The sequence below is a fragment of the Tachypleus tridentatus genome, chromosome 11 (assembly GCF_004210375.1).
Source record: "Tachypleus tridentatus isolate NWPU-2018 chromosome 11, ASM421037v1, whole genome shotgun sequence".
Classification (NCBI taxonomy): Eukaryota; Metazoa; Arthropoda; class Merostomata; order Xiphosura; family Limulidae; genus Tachypleus; species Tachypleus tridentatus.
In genome coordinates, this window is record NC_134835.1 from 26207220 (window position 1) to 26223737 (window position 16518).

The following is a 16518-nucleotide window of genomic DNA, read 5'->3' on the forward strand; positions in this document are numbered from 1 at the left end:
GTGAAAGTGGCCCATTCCACCTGATGCAGCTTCCACCGGGGCACGCGGGTTGGGTGGCATCGACCACGGCCAGTCTCTCTCAAAGGATCAGAAAATGATCACTGCCTCGTGGATTATTCTCAACCCTCCATGAAAAATGGGAGAATAATGAAGGGGAGCAAACTGAGAGATCAATAGCGGTAAAGAACTGACTAGGTGCATGGAAATAAGTAAAAGAACCAGTATTTAAAATATAAAGGTTGTGATCTCAGAGCATACGCTCTACAGAGCAACCCCTTCTATCAATAACAGCACTTCCCCAGAGGGGATGATGTCCATTAAAGTACCCCAGAATTAGAAAGGGAGACAGCAACTGTTCAATGAGAGCATCAAGGTCTGATTGATCATGTCTCTCCAGGTGACAGGTAAAGAGAACAAACAGTGATAGTGTGACCCAAGAAAATACAGATGGCTACAGCCCCCAAGGGTGTGTTGATTGGGAAAGACAGGGTGGGCACATTCTGATCAACCAACAGTGCCACCCCTCCATGCACTCGTCCATCACACAGCCTGTCATCTCTGTACAAAGAAAACTGCCAAAAGATGACTGTATTGGCAGGTTTCAGAAATGTTTCCTTAAGGAAAGACATACAGGATGGTAGGAAGCAATCAGTGTTTTGATGTCATCGTGATTAGAACATAAACCTCGACAGTTCCATTGTATCAAGGTGGCCATTTTTATTGACGTGTAGGCGAATTGGCTGGAGAACCCTTCCGTTTACGACCACGTCTTTTTTCCTTACTATCCTTATGCGGGGGAGGTCTATCAACCTCCATGGGTCGATTTGGCAGCTCTTTGTTGTTGGAATGGGATTCCAGTGACTGAAGACGTGAATAAATGATTGTTTTGCATATTGGGGTGGAAGAAGAAGATGTATCCGAAGAAATGGCTGTACCTGGAACCAAAGGATGTGGATCTTGGGGTTTGTTGGAATGTATGGAAGGGACAGAGATGGGTGTAGAAGTTGATTCATCAACTTTTTAACCATGGAGGTCAAAAGGCTTTTCATTTGATTTGAGAACGATTCTCTTGGATGCACAGAGAGATCTGTCTGCACTCCCACTGTAGTTGTGCAGCAGCATATCTCTGAGATGAAGTAGTAAACAGCAATTTCCGAGCCTCAGGCTAAGAAATATTATGAATCATTTTCAAATGCTGCACCTCTTTTTCCTCCAATAATTTAGGGCAAGAACGAAAGTAGGACGGGTGAGAGCCATTGCAATTGACACAATGTGGGTCCACTTCACACTCATAGGCATCAAGGACCTTGCTACCACAATGAGTACATGTCAGAGAACCACGATATGATGACCAAACCTCTGACACTAGAAAGATGAGAGGGTTTAGAATGTACAGCCATACCTTGCAATTAAAATAACCTGCCTTGATGGTGGCAGGTGCACGTGGTGATGTAAATGTCAAAACGAGGATATTGGCTGGCAATGTAACTCCATCTTTGCGAGTGGAGATGCGCCTCACTGCAGAAACTCCTTGAGCTGAGAGACCAGCGAGAATCTCTGACTCGGGGATGTTCTTCAAATCCCTCTCAATAATAACTCCTCGTGATGATTTCAAAGTAGCACGAGGTGTAACCTCAATAGGTATATCCCAAAGTGCCTTTGAATTCAAGAGGAGTTTACTGTGTTGATGTGGATGTTTCCACCAATATGTCTTCTGATCGAAACTTCTTTAATGATTTTTGAGAGCCAGCAAGTCCCTCCAGTCGCTTCTGAATAAAGGTTTCTCTGAGGGAGAAGGTAGGATAAGAAAATGAGGTACAGCTGGTGGTACAGATGTTGAAGATTGCTGATCAGAATCTTCAAGACGTGGTCGTTTACCTATCGACTGTTTTTCGATATTTTATTTACATTTTTAGTTGGAGGATCTATAGAAGAAAAGAAAATTTTGGTGCCCACTGACCCCACCCACCATGGAGCCCTATGAGGGGATCACTACAATGTCAAATAAGGACACTGCAGCATCTCCAGGGTTTTGTGAGCACTATACCGAAACACCAGCATCAGACACAATGTCCACAACACCTGTTGAGAACTTCTGACACTAGTACTTAGTTGACCCTAGCCCAAGTGGACCAGCTGATTGACCCAAGGGGGCCCACCCAAAGCCCACCCGTCTACAGGAATTCAAGGCCAAAGTAGTGTGTTAGGGTTAGACCCCTCAACCACCAGGATCATCTCCTCCCCTTCACAGGTCGCCAAGCTCTGCAAACACGTGGGCAGATGTTTAGATTCCAGAAGAGGTAAACTGAAAGAACAGAACCTTCTCTGGGAGGTCCCCTCACCATGTACAGGAATCCACACCAAGGGGTAAAAAATAGGCAAGGGGATCATGAATGGAAAAGTCAATATGCAATCCAGACTTCTCGAGAAAAGGCTTTCTGACAACATAAAACTTGTAGCACTTGATAAAGAAGTTTGCAAGAAAAGATCCAGAGAGACAAACAGACAAATGCAGTTGTATTATATATATATATATTATTATAATTATATTATGTCATAATATCTTGCTAAAATTTTAAAGTACCATGACAGTCTTTTTTTACCAATGAAATAATAATTTGCACAATTCGTATAACATGAACAGTGACTTTAGAAAGTGATAAAGTGTGTTCATTGGATATCAAACTTTAATTTTTTCTTACAGAAAAATCGAAGAACACACAGTCATTGATGTAAAAACAAATTTCTCCATATACAAATTAAAGCATTATAAAAATTTAGTTAAACTGGAAACTATCCACGGAACTTTAACCAACCTGAGTTGAATAAAAACCACCTCGATAGTTTTGTTGTTTAGCCAACCAACGAATAATAGGAGTGGCTTTAGCCATGTTAGAAGCGCCTCCATGCTGTAAAAGTGTTAATACAGCATAACCAGCGACCTCTACACCAATAGAATTTCCCCAGTAATAACGACCACCAGATGGAGTTTTCCAGAATGTTTTACCACCTAAAACAAAAATAAAAAAAAACTATTATTTATGAAAAGTGGTTTACTCTCATTTGAGTTGTACCACATAATTTAATGAAACCTTATACTCAAATGTAAAAAAAACATGCAAATCCATGTAAGTAAATATGACCAGTTCAAAACTAACCTTCGGTAATTGCTCTGCTATACAGTTTTGTTAGGTAATCCTTTGCTGATGGATGGTCTGCAAGTGAAGTTGCATATGCAAATAGGGCAAGGGAATAGGTACTTGGATTAGACAATGCATTGAGACATCTTATGCCTTGATCAATAACAGTGTCGTTTTTGTAACCCGCTTCCAAAAGGGAAATTAATACATAGGCAGTTAGAGGTGCTGGAGTTTCGTCATTGGAGCTTATTCCACCCTTGAAATAAGAGTAATTATAAACAGTGAAATGAGATTTCAATATGATCTGTCAGTAATATATATTTACATAATTTCATATGAAACAATATGCAACATAACAACTTTACTAACTTTAAAACAAAGTGGAATAATTTCTTATTATAAACAATCTTATGAAACTGAATGATTACAATTTGTTAAATGGATAAATTGGTACTTTTGAATTTATTGTGATATTATTTTAAGAGTAATAACATAGTGAACGTACTAAATACATTTTAAAGAAGTACCTGCAAAGCTTTGTTGAAAAGCTTTCCAATTTTTCTGAAACAACCATTTGATCGCTGTCTATTCAAAATCCAATTTTTAATTATGCCAAGTTTATTTTCATTAACGATGATGAAACGCTTTGCTTGGGCAAATGAGCGGTACACAAAAGCAGTCAAAAACAGGTTTCCCTCTTTGTCACGACCTCCAAATGCACTGTATGATCCATCTGGGTGGCGATATTTCTGTTGTCGAGCATATCCTGCAATGATTTTGGCAATACTTTGAAGAAATACATTTACAACAATTAAATAAATATAACCCACTTTCGGATATCTGTTTTCAATATTAATTTTATTTACTAAACATAAATAATTTAGACACAATTTTGACTGAAATACGTGCAAAAGTAATTACTAAAGTAACTAGAGAATCTTCAAGACATAATTATAGTAAACAAAAGGTGAAATAAACATAAGTGTTATTTGTCATTTCTTTCTTTTCATTGTTTATACTTTTCACTTCATTAAACTGAACTTCACTCAATATTGTAGATTTCCCAAATATGGTTAATATTTTAAGGCAAAACACAAAAGACATATAAATAACATATTAGATAGTACAGATATATAATATAAAGTTTATAGAATGTGTGTGTTTACTGTATTAACCAGAGTACAGAACAAAGAGCTGTAATAATATTTTCTATGCTTTTCAATTCACTTGCTAAGTAAAACAGAAATGAAAACTTGATATTAACAAATTTAAATTCTATACAATTTAGCTCTAAATAAAAAAAAACGTAGAAACTCACCTTTCCTCATGTTGTTCAGGGCCTTTTCTTTTATCGAATCGGTTATACTTCCAGTCGCTGTTAGGTAGTCTAACACAAATATGTTAGGAACAAATTTGACCATGTTTTGTTCACCACAACCAGTTGGCAATCGCACAAGATGATCAATATTTTTAATGGCTGGTCCCATGAGGTCTCCTGAAAATACAGTGAAAATATTGTGACCCATTTACCTACACTCATAAATAATAAATAAAAACCTTACTTAAAATAATTTAATACATGAATTTCTTCTTTTTCAACATAGATTTAACCAAGTTTTAATAATTTAGTGACATAATAAATGAAGTTTATAAATAAGACCAGTCCAAGTTCAGTTTAAGTTATTCTTGTTGATACTTAAAGTTCGTTCAAACCTTTAAACTACCAAACAGCATTTAAGCAGAATTTGGTCTGAACTTCATATTCATTAATGATCTGATGCTTTCATTTCTCATATAGTTGAATTTTTTTTTTTTTCCAATTCTGCTGGCAAAATATTCTCCATGACTTTAATTAATTTAATTAAATTTAATGAAATATCAGAACTAAAAAATAATGTAGGAACTACTCTGCTCACCAAAACTAAAAAACTTTAAAAACTAAATAAGTTTGTTTTTTCTGTATGGAATAAAAGATTAGCAAACATTTGTTGGGTTGATAAAATGTTTTCCACTTTAAAATAATCTTAAGCAGGCAATACATGAAAAATATTTTTTTTCCTCAGCATACTTTCAAACTTTGACTGTTGATGAAGGTGAATAAATGTTTAAAGTTTTAATAATTAAAGTGGTACCTAAAGTCTAATTATTTAAATGTATTAAGACTTTACTTCACAGCATCAAAGCAATTATGCTTTTACAAAGTTCGTTTTGAATTCACAAAACAGTGACAACATGGCTGTTTTACAAAACAAAATGGGAGAATGTTTTAATATTTTACATTCACAGTATTTAATTTTTACCTGTTACAGATACATAGCCTCTAGCAGAATCCTCTACTAAATCTCCAGGTAACAAAAGATCTGAAGTGGCAGTAAACTTTCCATTTTGATCTAACGAAAATAAAAAACCAATTTCTCTCATAAATAAAACAAAACATCATAATATAAATTTTTGGTTTGAGAAACAGAAAATTTTTACAATGTTTACAAAACATTCAAAATAATAATAATAATTTGCAGAAACTTCTAAGTGTGCAGCTAATCTTAATGGAGAATGCCTAATTCTTACTTTTGTTCAACAATAATATAAATTTACAGTTCTTAATATTTTAAAAATAATTACAAATTAAACATTTCTGAGGAATACTTATTTTAAAACCATAGATAACAAACACACTTTTTTCTTTTTTACAAAAACCTATTAGGTAATTTAACTAATTTTAAGTAGTTTTGGTGTTGAATAAACAAGAACAAATTCTTGTTTATAATCTCTGTTAAAAATGTGTTACTTCAAAATAGCACCACATTCATAGTATGAAGTACTCTCATGAAGACAATATGAAATTTAGATTTATTTTAATGCTTAATGGAACTCAATAAAAACTATGTCTAAGATCACTAAAAAAGTTGAGGCATAGGTACTGTATAAATAAAACAATTTGACTGATAAAATTAGAAACCAATAATAAACGATGGCTTTGGTTTGTTTGGAATTTCACAGAACACTACACCAGGGCTATCTGTGAAAGCCATCCCTAATGTAGCAGTGAAAGACTAGAACTAGTCATCACCATCCACTGCCAACACTCTTTTGCTATGAATAGCATGATTGATCATAACATTATAATGTCCCAACAGTTGAAAGAGTGAGTATGTTTGGTGGGATGGAGATTCAAACCCACTACTCTCACATAGTGAGCTGAGTGTTATCACCACCTGGCCATGGTGTGCTGTAAAATATGGAAGTTACAAAAGATATTAACAAACTTTAAATAAAAAACATTGGCTCAGTTCTTTATGATTTTCTTAAATTTTGTTTTAGAAAATAATTATGGTTGTTTAGAATATTACAATAATAATAGTTTCTCAGCTTTATATTTTTTTTATGTGAAGGTTAGAAGTGAAATTGTAACTATCATTAACTTAATTGAAGTAAGCTACCTTAATATATTACAATTAAAGAATATTCAAGTTGGTGTTTGATATAGCTAATTTAATAAACTATTCAAACTAGAACTATAGGAAGTAATAAAATAAAAACTTAAACAGTTTGAATATATTAGTTCTGTTACAGTTGGAAATACTTTTGGCTCTCATCAAATTTTCTATATAAGTTACAGGCAGCCTCGGTTACTTCTAGTAATGTTATGTTGATCAAAGTATAAGTTTACAAATTACCTTTTGGACAAGCAAAAGTACTCCAAGTGTTCTCTTTTGGAAATCCTTCAGGCTAAATAAGAACAAGGTTCTGATAAAACATTCAGTCTTTAACAAAACTCACATCAGTGAGAAAAGTAACACAGACTACAAAACGAAGTTAATGAACTTCAGTCTATGTGCAATATTAAAGTTTGTCATTTGTTAATGCTTCTAAATCAATACAGAAGGAACAATTTTAAAATAGTTACATGAACATGTTTACATGAAATATTGCTAAAAAAAACTTTAAAACATTTTTCAAAACCCAATCGTTCGATTTATGCATTTCTCAAACATTAAAGTGTAACATACAAATACGAACTGACAATTGAAAAGATCACATATAACAACCTAAACCTGACTCGGGTGGTTCAGTCATGCATTGCAACTGAGCCTTAAATTATTAGAATACACACAGATACTTTCGTTGAAGATATACTCCAAGCATACTTGAAATTTCACTTGTTTAAAGATACCTTTAAATGAAAAGTAAATATAGAACTAATTTTATGAACCTACTAAAACTTCAAATACTTCATATCAACCCCAGATAAAGGCATGGGCTTCCCAGGTTGAAACTCAGGGCCTCACACTAATTAGGGGGTCTCAAGTTATAACTATAAGTGTACTGCACGTTGAGGTTCTGTCTTAAGGAAGCCTCTATAAGTTGAAAAGCCTAGGGCCAATAAAACCCTTAATCTAGCCTTTCCTGATATGTATAGAAATGGTAAGCAAAACATTTATATAAATATTATTTTTTTCTTTCCTGATGAAAAATTTTTGAGATTTATCTATTTTGTCTGCAGCGTGATTTTTAATCCTACTTATAAAAAAGGGAAGTCAATACAGTTGACAATAAGTAATAAGTTCACCATCATAAATTTACACAGCAGCCAATAATTATTTATAAAGAAATTTAAAGCAATGCTAGACAGCTTTTATTCTTTCCTATAAACATGGCCGAGATTTCAATAAAACTTATAAGTTAGAGATGAGGGGGAATGGATATTTCTTTAAACAACTTTTGTATTTGATAAAACAGAAAAACATTACCTCCACCAACAACTGTCTTGTTGCTGCATCATGTGCTGTGACTGTAGAATAATCTTGATTTCCACAAACTGCTTCATTAGGCAATGAAGTACCATAAACTGTCAGATTAACTTGGCCAAGGGACAGTGGTTTAATCATCCAACGAGTCGTGTCACTTTTACCTCCACATACGCATGTGATATAACTATTGGTATCACTTTGCATTTCAAACTTATCACTTTGCTCCAATGACAATTTTATCTATGAAAGAAATATTATTTACTGATATTAAAATTCCCTAGAAATTGTAATTTAAGTCTATATAGTTTAAAAATAAATTTGCATACCAGTAAGTTAGTCACTACTGTTGATTTAGAGATCTGATGATGAATACTTCTGAACCACTAATGTACCGCCAACTTTTTTAATACAACAAATATTCACATGACTTTAATGGTGGCATTAAATTACTTCTGAACAAAATTTATCTTAATACTTCCAACAGTAATATCTGGTATAGTTTAAAAATCTATATAAACTGAAGTAAAACAACAAATATTATGAAGTACACAAATACAAAAATCAATGCCCCCAGTAGCTCAGTGGTATGTCTGTAGACTTACAATGCTAAAAACCAGGTTTCAATACCCGTGGTGGGAAGAGCACAGATAGCCCATTGTGTAGCTTTGTGCTTAATTCAAAACAACAACAACAAAAATCAACAAATGTTTCATTTAAAAATTAAAATTTGTGTTGTAATTTGATACCACAAATTGTATGTTATAGCTGCACCACGAATTATGTGCACTATATATCTATTTTTACTTTAAGCAATATTAGTACGTATGTATTGCAAATACATTTTCAATGTAGGAAAATTATAACATTCCATACTGTACCTGATCTCTAATCTGGGGGAATCTGGTGGGGGAAATGATACAAAATTTATCTAGTTGAACATCCTTTGGAAAGCAATTAATGAGAACACTTGAAGCATGAAACCTCAAGGTAGAGGGAGAAATACATGGGAAACCACACCATATCTATACCAGATATACTTTTATCATATTGTGAAGATTCATATCACTGAAGTAGGCAGAAAGGACATACACACATCCAGTGCTTAATTTTGCATGTCACACCATAGTTGAAAGGTCAACTCCAGTCCATAGTCAAGTTGCATCACTTATTTAGCCCTCAAGACTAGGAAAGAGAAGGGACAATGGTACAGTCAGAGATGGACTGTATGAATTAAAACACCACAAGGAAATTTTTAGCAATCTTCTGGAGCACCACCATCTCAAAAGTGAGTTGTTATAGACCTTAATGTTCATACAGTGTGGATTTATAGATTGGCAAACCTGGACAGCAACTACTCATCACACAATGTGATCCAGTGAGTAAAATATTACATTGTAATGGAAACAAAAAATCGAAATATATTTATCAACTTACAGTTCAACTGCAATGTGTTGAATGGCAATAGTCAGTATTCTGTATCCAGAGAAGAAAGAGAAGATGGCCACATGATGCAGGTAATACGTGAAGATGTGTGGTGTGGTTCACATGCCAGCCTGGATGATATCCGTCAATGGGTCATGGAAATAAGCAGCCAGAAAGAACATGAGATGATGGATCTGATGCAAAAGATGGGGATCAGCAGATGGCTGACAAATGGATAAAATATGGGAATGAGAATCACAGGAGGAAGCAACATAAGACTGGAGAACACAAACATAAAAGAGTAAATGATCCATGTTGGAGTGAAAATACAGGTGGGAAATCAAAGAGAAGGAAACAGATGTGAATGTGACATCACCTTCACAAGCAGTCAATGACTTGAGAAAAAACTTGACAGAGGAACACAGGTGTGGTTACTTCCTTATACTAATGGTTCAAAAAACGGTTAAGTAAATGCATAAAGAACCACAGTGAGGTCCCAATCTGGAAGGGACAAAAGGAGGCAGAAGGAGTGAAACAAAAGAGTGAGGACAAGAGAATAAAAACTATTGGAATTGGAGAAATGGAAGGTATTGTATTAAACTACCTAATAATAAGCAGTGGTTGACACAGAAGAATGACTGTCAAATAGCTAAGTAAAAAATTCTGAGACATGAGGAACATCAGAAGAAGAAGGGAAGAAGATAACTACGGCACAGAGACAAACAGTGAGAAACTCATCATTTTGTCTGATAAACTGTTTTGGACAAAAGATGAACTAAAAGGGAAAGGAGAGATGCTAAGTATACAGAGAGTCTAAGCTACCTCACAGGGAATCAGACAACTGTCACATGTAATCTTGGACAGTAATGATGGGAGGATGACATACAGATGATTGAGGTTATCAGAGAAAGAAGAAGAAAAATGGAAGTGGTGCCAGAGGAGATTACTGAAGGAGGGTAAGGAAACCAAAGTCAGAAAAGAGCAATAAGAAGAACTTCCTACAGAGTGGTTTGGATAAGGATAAAAATTTGGGTAGGAAATGGATAAAGGTTGGATAAATCCTGACTGAAGATATCTATGGCTAAAACCAAAGGATATGGAACCAAAGAACAAAAACGGGCAGTTTGAAACTGATGTGAGTAGCAAATGGATCCATTAATGATGTACTCTACTGGGCACACAACCATTGAAACACCTGGGGCTTTAGTGGCAGCTCTATTGGAAGAATCTTGTTGGGAAGAGACAAACTATATGCAAAAAGATTCAGAGCACCCAGGACATGACAAGGCAAAATGTTTATGTTATTTAAATAAACCCTTCCCACAAAAGAAGTTGTAATATTTGAAAATGAAGCAAATGTGAATAGGTACCTCCTTGTCAACTGATATGAGAGACAATAATCAAATAGCCAGAATGGAAAATGACCTGTTTGCTTTATCCTAAAGATAGGGAATGAGCTGCAGCTTATCAAACAGCAAGCAGACTGATGTATTGAGCCTTTTCAATCAAAGATCAATGATTTACAATTTTCAGGAAATCCATAAATGCTCCCAACCCATAAAGAAGGCACCTGTAAAAGAAATGCAAAGAGGTGGAAGAGAAACACCAGCTGTGGTGTTCTATCTGTCAAGCCACAACGTACAAATCAATATGTAGTAATGTAGGGAGATGGGTAAAAGAATTCAAGGAACTGGAAGCAATGTCTTCTTCTTTGAACATGCACAACATGCTGAAGAGCATGCATGTTAGCACAATACAAGTGAATGAGGGCTTCCATGGAAGCCCAAGGTCCAAAAAGAGATAGAATCTCACATGAAATGAGAAAAATCTCTAAGCAGAGAAGAGAGTTTGGCCTGAATGAGACAGGAGTTGAAATACACTACAAAATGGATGAGATATTGGGACAAGATAAGAAAGGACTTCTCTAATTCTACTAGTCAACAAACGTTAGCAGCCTCTCAAAAAAGTAAATGTTTGTGTGTGTGTGTATGTGTGTGAACATGAAGAAGATGAGCAAAGACCTGACAACCTCACAGCATGCATAAGTTGGGGAAGTTAGACCAATCAAAACAATGCAAAATTGATTTCTTCAGTATTTGCCAATAAAATGCTGGTAATTTCAGAATGTTTGGATTTGAAAGGGTAAGGAAGTGAGGGGAAACATCTGACTGATGTAAACATGTAGCCATACAAAGATCACACAAAAACAAAGAGGGGGAAAGCATAAAATAGCTACAAGCATTTCCCTACCAAGTAGATCCCACAAACTGATGAGTCAAGTATGTAGGGGAAAGTCGGAGGTAGACAAGCTAACCAAAATATGAAATAGAATGAAGAAGGTATCTGCAAAGAATCCCTCAGAAGAACAGTATATAGCCTTGAATAGCTGAGGGATAGAAGAAAGGTGAGAAAACAAGGTAATCCAAATAATGGGCAGCATAGTATGCAGAAGAGGAAAGTAATCATAAGTCATACAGAATACAAACAAAAGTCAACATACCTGGGATACTATACTGAGAAAGGCAGTAGAATGTCTGGAAACATCCAAAAGATTGCACAGTGAAAGGTGGGAATAGATTATCCAAACCCTTGTCATCTTGGCCAGGTTCCACAGGAAATGATATATCTGGTCATGGGTCAGGATACATAGAAGGCTGCATGATGGACACCAACTGATGCAAATGAACACTCAACAGAAAGAGTGGATCTCAAAGCCTTAGAAACTACATGTTGAGATTTAGTGGCAATAGTAATAACAGTAGCTGTTATAACTTGAAATGGTGAATTGATAATTCAAACTGAGAATGGGTATTTTCAGATTAACCCACAGTATTAATTTAATATGGAGAAAAAAATATAATAAGCAGGAAACAACGAAAATTGTTGTTCCACAACTGAAAATTAGATATGTCTGCACTCTAGTATGCCAAACTGAGACGTGTAGATTGGGCTCAACAGTATGGAGGAAAACAGCAATGCTTACTTCCATGTTACAGTGCAGCTGTACACATGAAAATAGGTGACAGCATCAAGGCTAGTGGTAATCAAAATATAGAGGGCAGCACTAAATATCTAATTGAAGTTATATGAATTATTGTTTCAAATTATTTAAATGAGTATAAAATCTCCATTCTTACTGGTAAGCATTGACTGAGGTAATTGAAGACTGTCACAATGATAGGAACTTTCTCTCCTCGTATCACAGAGTATGGAAGTGTAAAGCTGACAAAGAACGGCTGGAATCCTTTAACAGTTGCTGCCTCTGAAACTCCTAGGCCTGTCTCTCCACTGATACAGATAGCACTTCCAACCCATTCTGTGATTGTGTGTGGAATATTACGCTTCAAACTTAGTTTTCCAGTGGTTCTAATAAATTGGAAAGGTTGAAAAGAAATTCATCAGAACAGCTAATTTTAGTTTTTATTCTGACTGTTAAGAACAGTTTCTTAACTGGCTGTAACCAATGTAACTTAATATTAAAATATGAGTATTGTAATGCATATCATATAATTCTCTAGGTCAGATACAAATACATTATGGAAATACAGCCCATTAAATGTATTTATTCATTAACAAAAAGCTGATACTGAAAATGTAGGCTAAACGGCATCTTATGTAGTACTCGGATATAATTAAACTTTTCGGAGACCTTCAAATTTCAGATATAGCCTTCCGTAATTTAGAACTTTTGACCTGAAAGAGAACTGGTTAGCAGCTTCCGCTACCTGCATTACTTTATTAACCAAATAGTCTATCAGTTATAATGCACAAACATGTTTTTACATATATATATATATATATATATATTTTCACACACAGACACACATACAGCTTTTCATTTATATCAAGTTTTATATTACTTCAAATATAAAAAAAATCATGTGAAATACTAAATGATAATAGATTAAGCCTAATGTGAGTAAACCATAATTAAATATATTTACCCAATATACTGTAGTTCCCACAGCCATGTTTCTGGAAAGTAAGTCCTTATTTCTACAACTGGCTTTTTAGTTTTCTTTCTTGCACTACTAGATGGATGACTTGCAGGTCCACGTAATCCTGCTCCAATGGTTGGAGAAGAAAAACTCACAGGAATGTTTATTTCTGTAATTAGATAAAGTTAAAACTTAAATGTATAAAAATAAATCAGATTAACTTATCGATACATATTAATCAATGTTTTTATAGAAAAAATTCATGAAAAAGCTTAATTCTTTCTCACTTACTGAATTGCTATTTCCGTGTGGTAATATTAATTAACTAGAATGACCTGATTTAAAGTAACGGTTTCTGTGGTTGTCTGGCCTGAAAATCTAAATACAATATTTGTTGTCATCTGTGGCCAATTTTATTATTATTATTGTAATGGCAAGCACTTTCAATTTATTTAAAAAATTAATATAATACTTACACAATAAAAACATTTTAATAATATTAGTATTAAGTAATAATTTTTAAAAGAGGTTATTATTTGTCATACCATCATATTGAGGGCAAGGTCTTCTAGCATCTTCAAAACCTGATGGTTTACAAGGTCGGGTTTCCAGTTGCATGTCACTGATTACTACAAGGCCAGCTTCCTAATAAAACAATCTTTATATAGTCTTTTCAAAAACTGTAATTATAACAGTGTTAGAATTTTTCATATTAAACTAAAAATTCAAATACAAATATCCTGTTGCAACTATCAATGATTAAATAAGTAATTGTATCACACCTTAACTTACTGATCTGTACTGATATACTAAAACCAAAAACAAAAATTTCTTCTTTAAAAACATATTTTTAGTTTGTTCTTCATGTAATAACTGTATAAATTTCCTAGTTAGCTCTTAAAGAAGGAATGCTTATTTTCCAAATGGTACACAAAATATTACTCTATCATAACTATAATGATGTATTAATTATTAAGACAGGCTCCATTGTGGCACAGTGAGTTTGTCTACACACTTACAACACTAAAAACTGGGTTTTGATACACGTTGTAGGCAGAGCATAAATAACCCATTGTGTAACTTCACTTGATTATAAATAAACAAACAAATTCTTAATACAAAAAGCAACTACAAATATTCAAAGTAATCAATAATGCAGCAAGATGATTCTAGTCTTGCCAGTGTTGTTCTTTTAATGAGAAGCAAATATTTATTAATAAACTTTTACCATCAATTTCTATAGAAAAAAAAAATTCTTTCCCTCATTCCTTCTTTATGTTTGGTTTTTATGAGAAATGTTTTTTTTGTCTTGTTCTAAGACAATAAAAACTTAAACTGCAGCTTAAAATGCAACATGAAATTATGAAACGTTAATGATAAACTTACATCAAAAGCAGCGATGGAATCTAAATAATTAGTTGAAGTAAAACCTGGTGAAAAGAATTCTTTATGTTCTCCTTCAGCTAGAAAAATAAAACAGTAAAACTATGAGAAACAGTAAAACAATGAAATACATTAAGTTTCAAAAGCTCCTTCTTTGTTCAAATAAAAACACCAACCCTAACACTGTATCTCTTTTGATGGTGCACATATTCAAGGCACCATTATAGAACAAAAATGTCACATTAAGTAAGATGTTGAGAAAACAAATAATTTTTTGAACTAAAACTAAATTTGTAATAATTACTAGCTATGTAATTTTTGTAAATGATATTTAATTTTAATGGTAATATGGCTATATAAACTTATTACATATTTTTTTCTTATTCCAGAGTAAATGTCATTGTTATAAAAATTTAAATATACAAATATTTCAGACAATTACTCGATATAGTCGTATAACAAAATAAAAAGCGTATTACCCTGTTTGAATTTGTAATTCTGACAGTACTTGTAGTCTGGTGTAGCCTGTCTTGGCCAATAATAATCATGGCCTCCAAGTTTGTTGTAAACCTAGAATGAGAAAGAGAAAATAAAAATATACTTCTCAGATGGAGCTCTGTCAAATTGCATTATATTCCAAGTTAAAATACCAAAATATATGCCAATTCAAACAACTGTAAAACTTGATTAAGGTACCTGAGAATTAGCTCACAAAGCAGGTTGTTCACATCAATAGATTAAAACAGATAACTTCTCAATTCATGTTTTCTCACATTTTCAATAAGATGCAGAAATAAGTTTGTCTTCACTTTTGTAATGTAACTAATGAAAAACAAAATATTTAAGTTAACTGTCACAGTTAACCCTGTGTGCATGACTAGGGTCACAATGTACCTCCTCCAGCCTTCTATATAGTACCATCTAAAATAATATTATGATAGCAATGTTGTGGTTAAACTTTCTTATTATTTTACACTTTTGATTTGGCAACAGCTTGAGAAAAATGAGTGAATATCTTAAGATATACTGAAGCACTGAAAGAAACTTTAGGTTTGCAGTAAGAAGGCAGTAAAACTTATGCAAATACAATTTGCAAATATTACAATGGACAACAATATTTGCACTCCAACCTGTCAGACTAACTATATCTTTTAACAGACGTATCTTTAGCTCAAAGCCAGACAGATGTAATTTTATGATGATAATAAAAAACATTAATAAGTTTTGTTTGAAAACCTGGAATAAACTTGTCTACAAATATGTAAACAAACATGAAAGCCTTCTTCAATGTGAACATGGGATACTTACTTATATGTAATTTGAAAAGGAAACAAAATATTAATCATACTTATAATATATTTCTTGTAACACACTCATTTGAATATCTTGTTATTCAAACTACATGGATGTATAATCCATATGTTATAATTATTCATTCATTTAACATACAATAAAACCATTTCAATGATTCAGGTTATTGAAGATTACAGACAAAGAGAAAATGAACCTTTTCTTCGGTTATTCGATTATCTGAACTTAGTATGTGAACACTTTTGTCAACAGCTCCAATTCCACAGACAGAATCAGGACTTGCTGTTAACTGTAGAGTGGAAGAGGCGCCCGGAAGAACTTTGTCTTCTTTAAATTTAAGTCCAACCTGTTTGAAAATACAACAACGTCATAAAACCTACAATCTAACTGCAGCAAAACTGGGGTATTTAAAAAAGTAGTTGTGTAAATTATCAAATTTAAGAAGAAGATATTACTAAAATATGATATAAATATGCATTTAAATTACTATTTTAGCATACAGTAAATAATCATATTGAAATATAATAGCATTTCACTTCATTCTAATTGAAAGTTTTTCTATATAAATATTAT

The 16518-nt window shown here is 33.5% G+C and overlaps 1 protein-coding gene across 1 annotated transcript in view; it reads right to left on the minus strand.

Annotated features, from left to right (window-relative positions):
- LOC143231788 (murinoglobulin-2-like) overlaps positions 1–16518 on the minus strand; it is a 45566-nt gene that overhangs the window by 10952 nt on the left and 18096 nt on the right. The window contains exons 14-26 of the mRNA XM_076466439.1: positions 16142–16291; positions 15114–15204; positions 14638–14714; positions 13797–13896; positions 13258–13420; positions 12451–12679; positions 7892–8131; positions 6818–6869; positions 5441–5530; positions 4459–4635; positions 3668–3906; positions 3159–3396; positions 2817–3010 (exon numbers count right to left, since the gene is read on the minus strand). Coding sequence (XP_076322554.1) covers positions 2817–3010; positions 3159–3396; positions 3668–3906; positions 4459–4635; positions 5441–5530; positions 6818–6869; positions 7892–8131; positions 12451–12679; positions 13258–13420; positions 13797–13896; positions 14638–14714; positions 15114–15204; positions 16142–16291 — 2040 coding nt within the window. The remainder of the gene's footprint in view (positions 1–2816; positions 3011–3158; positions 3397–3667; positions 3907–4458; positions 4636–5440; positions 5531–6817; positions 6870–7891; positions 8132–12450; positions 12680–13257; positions 13421–13796; positions 13897–14637; positions 14715–15113; positions 15205–16141; positions 16292–16518) is intronic.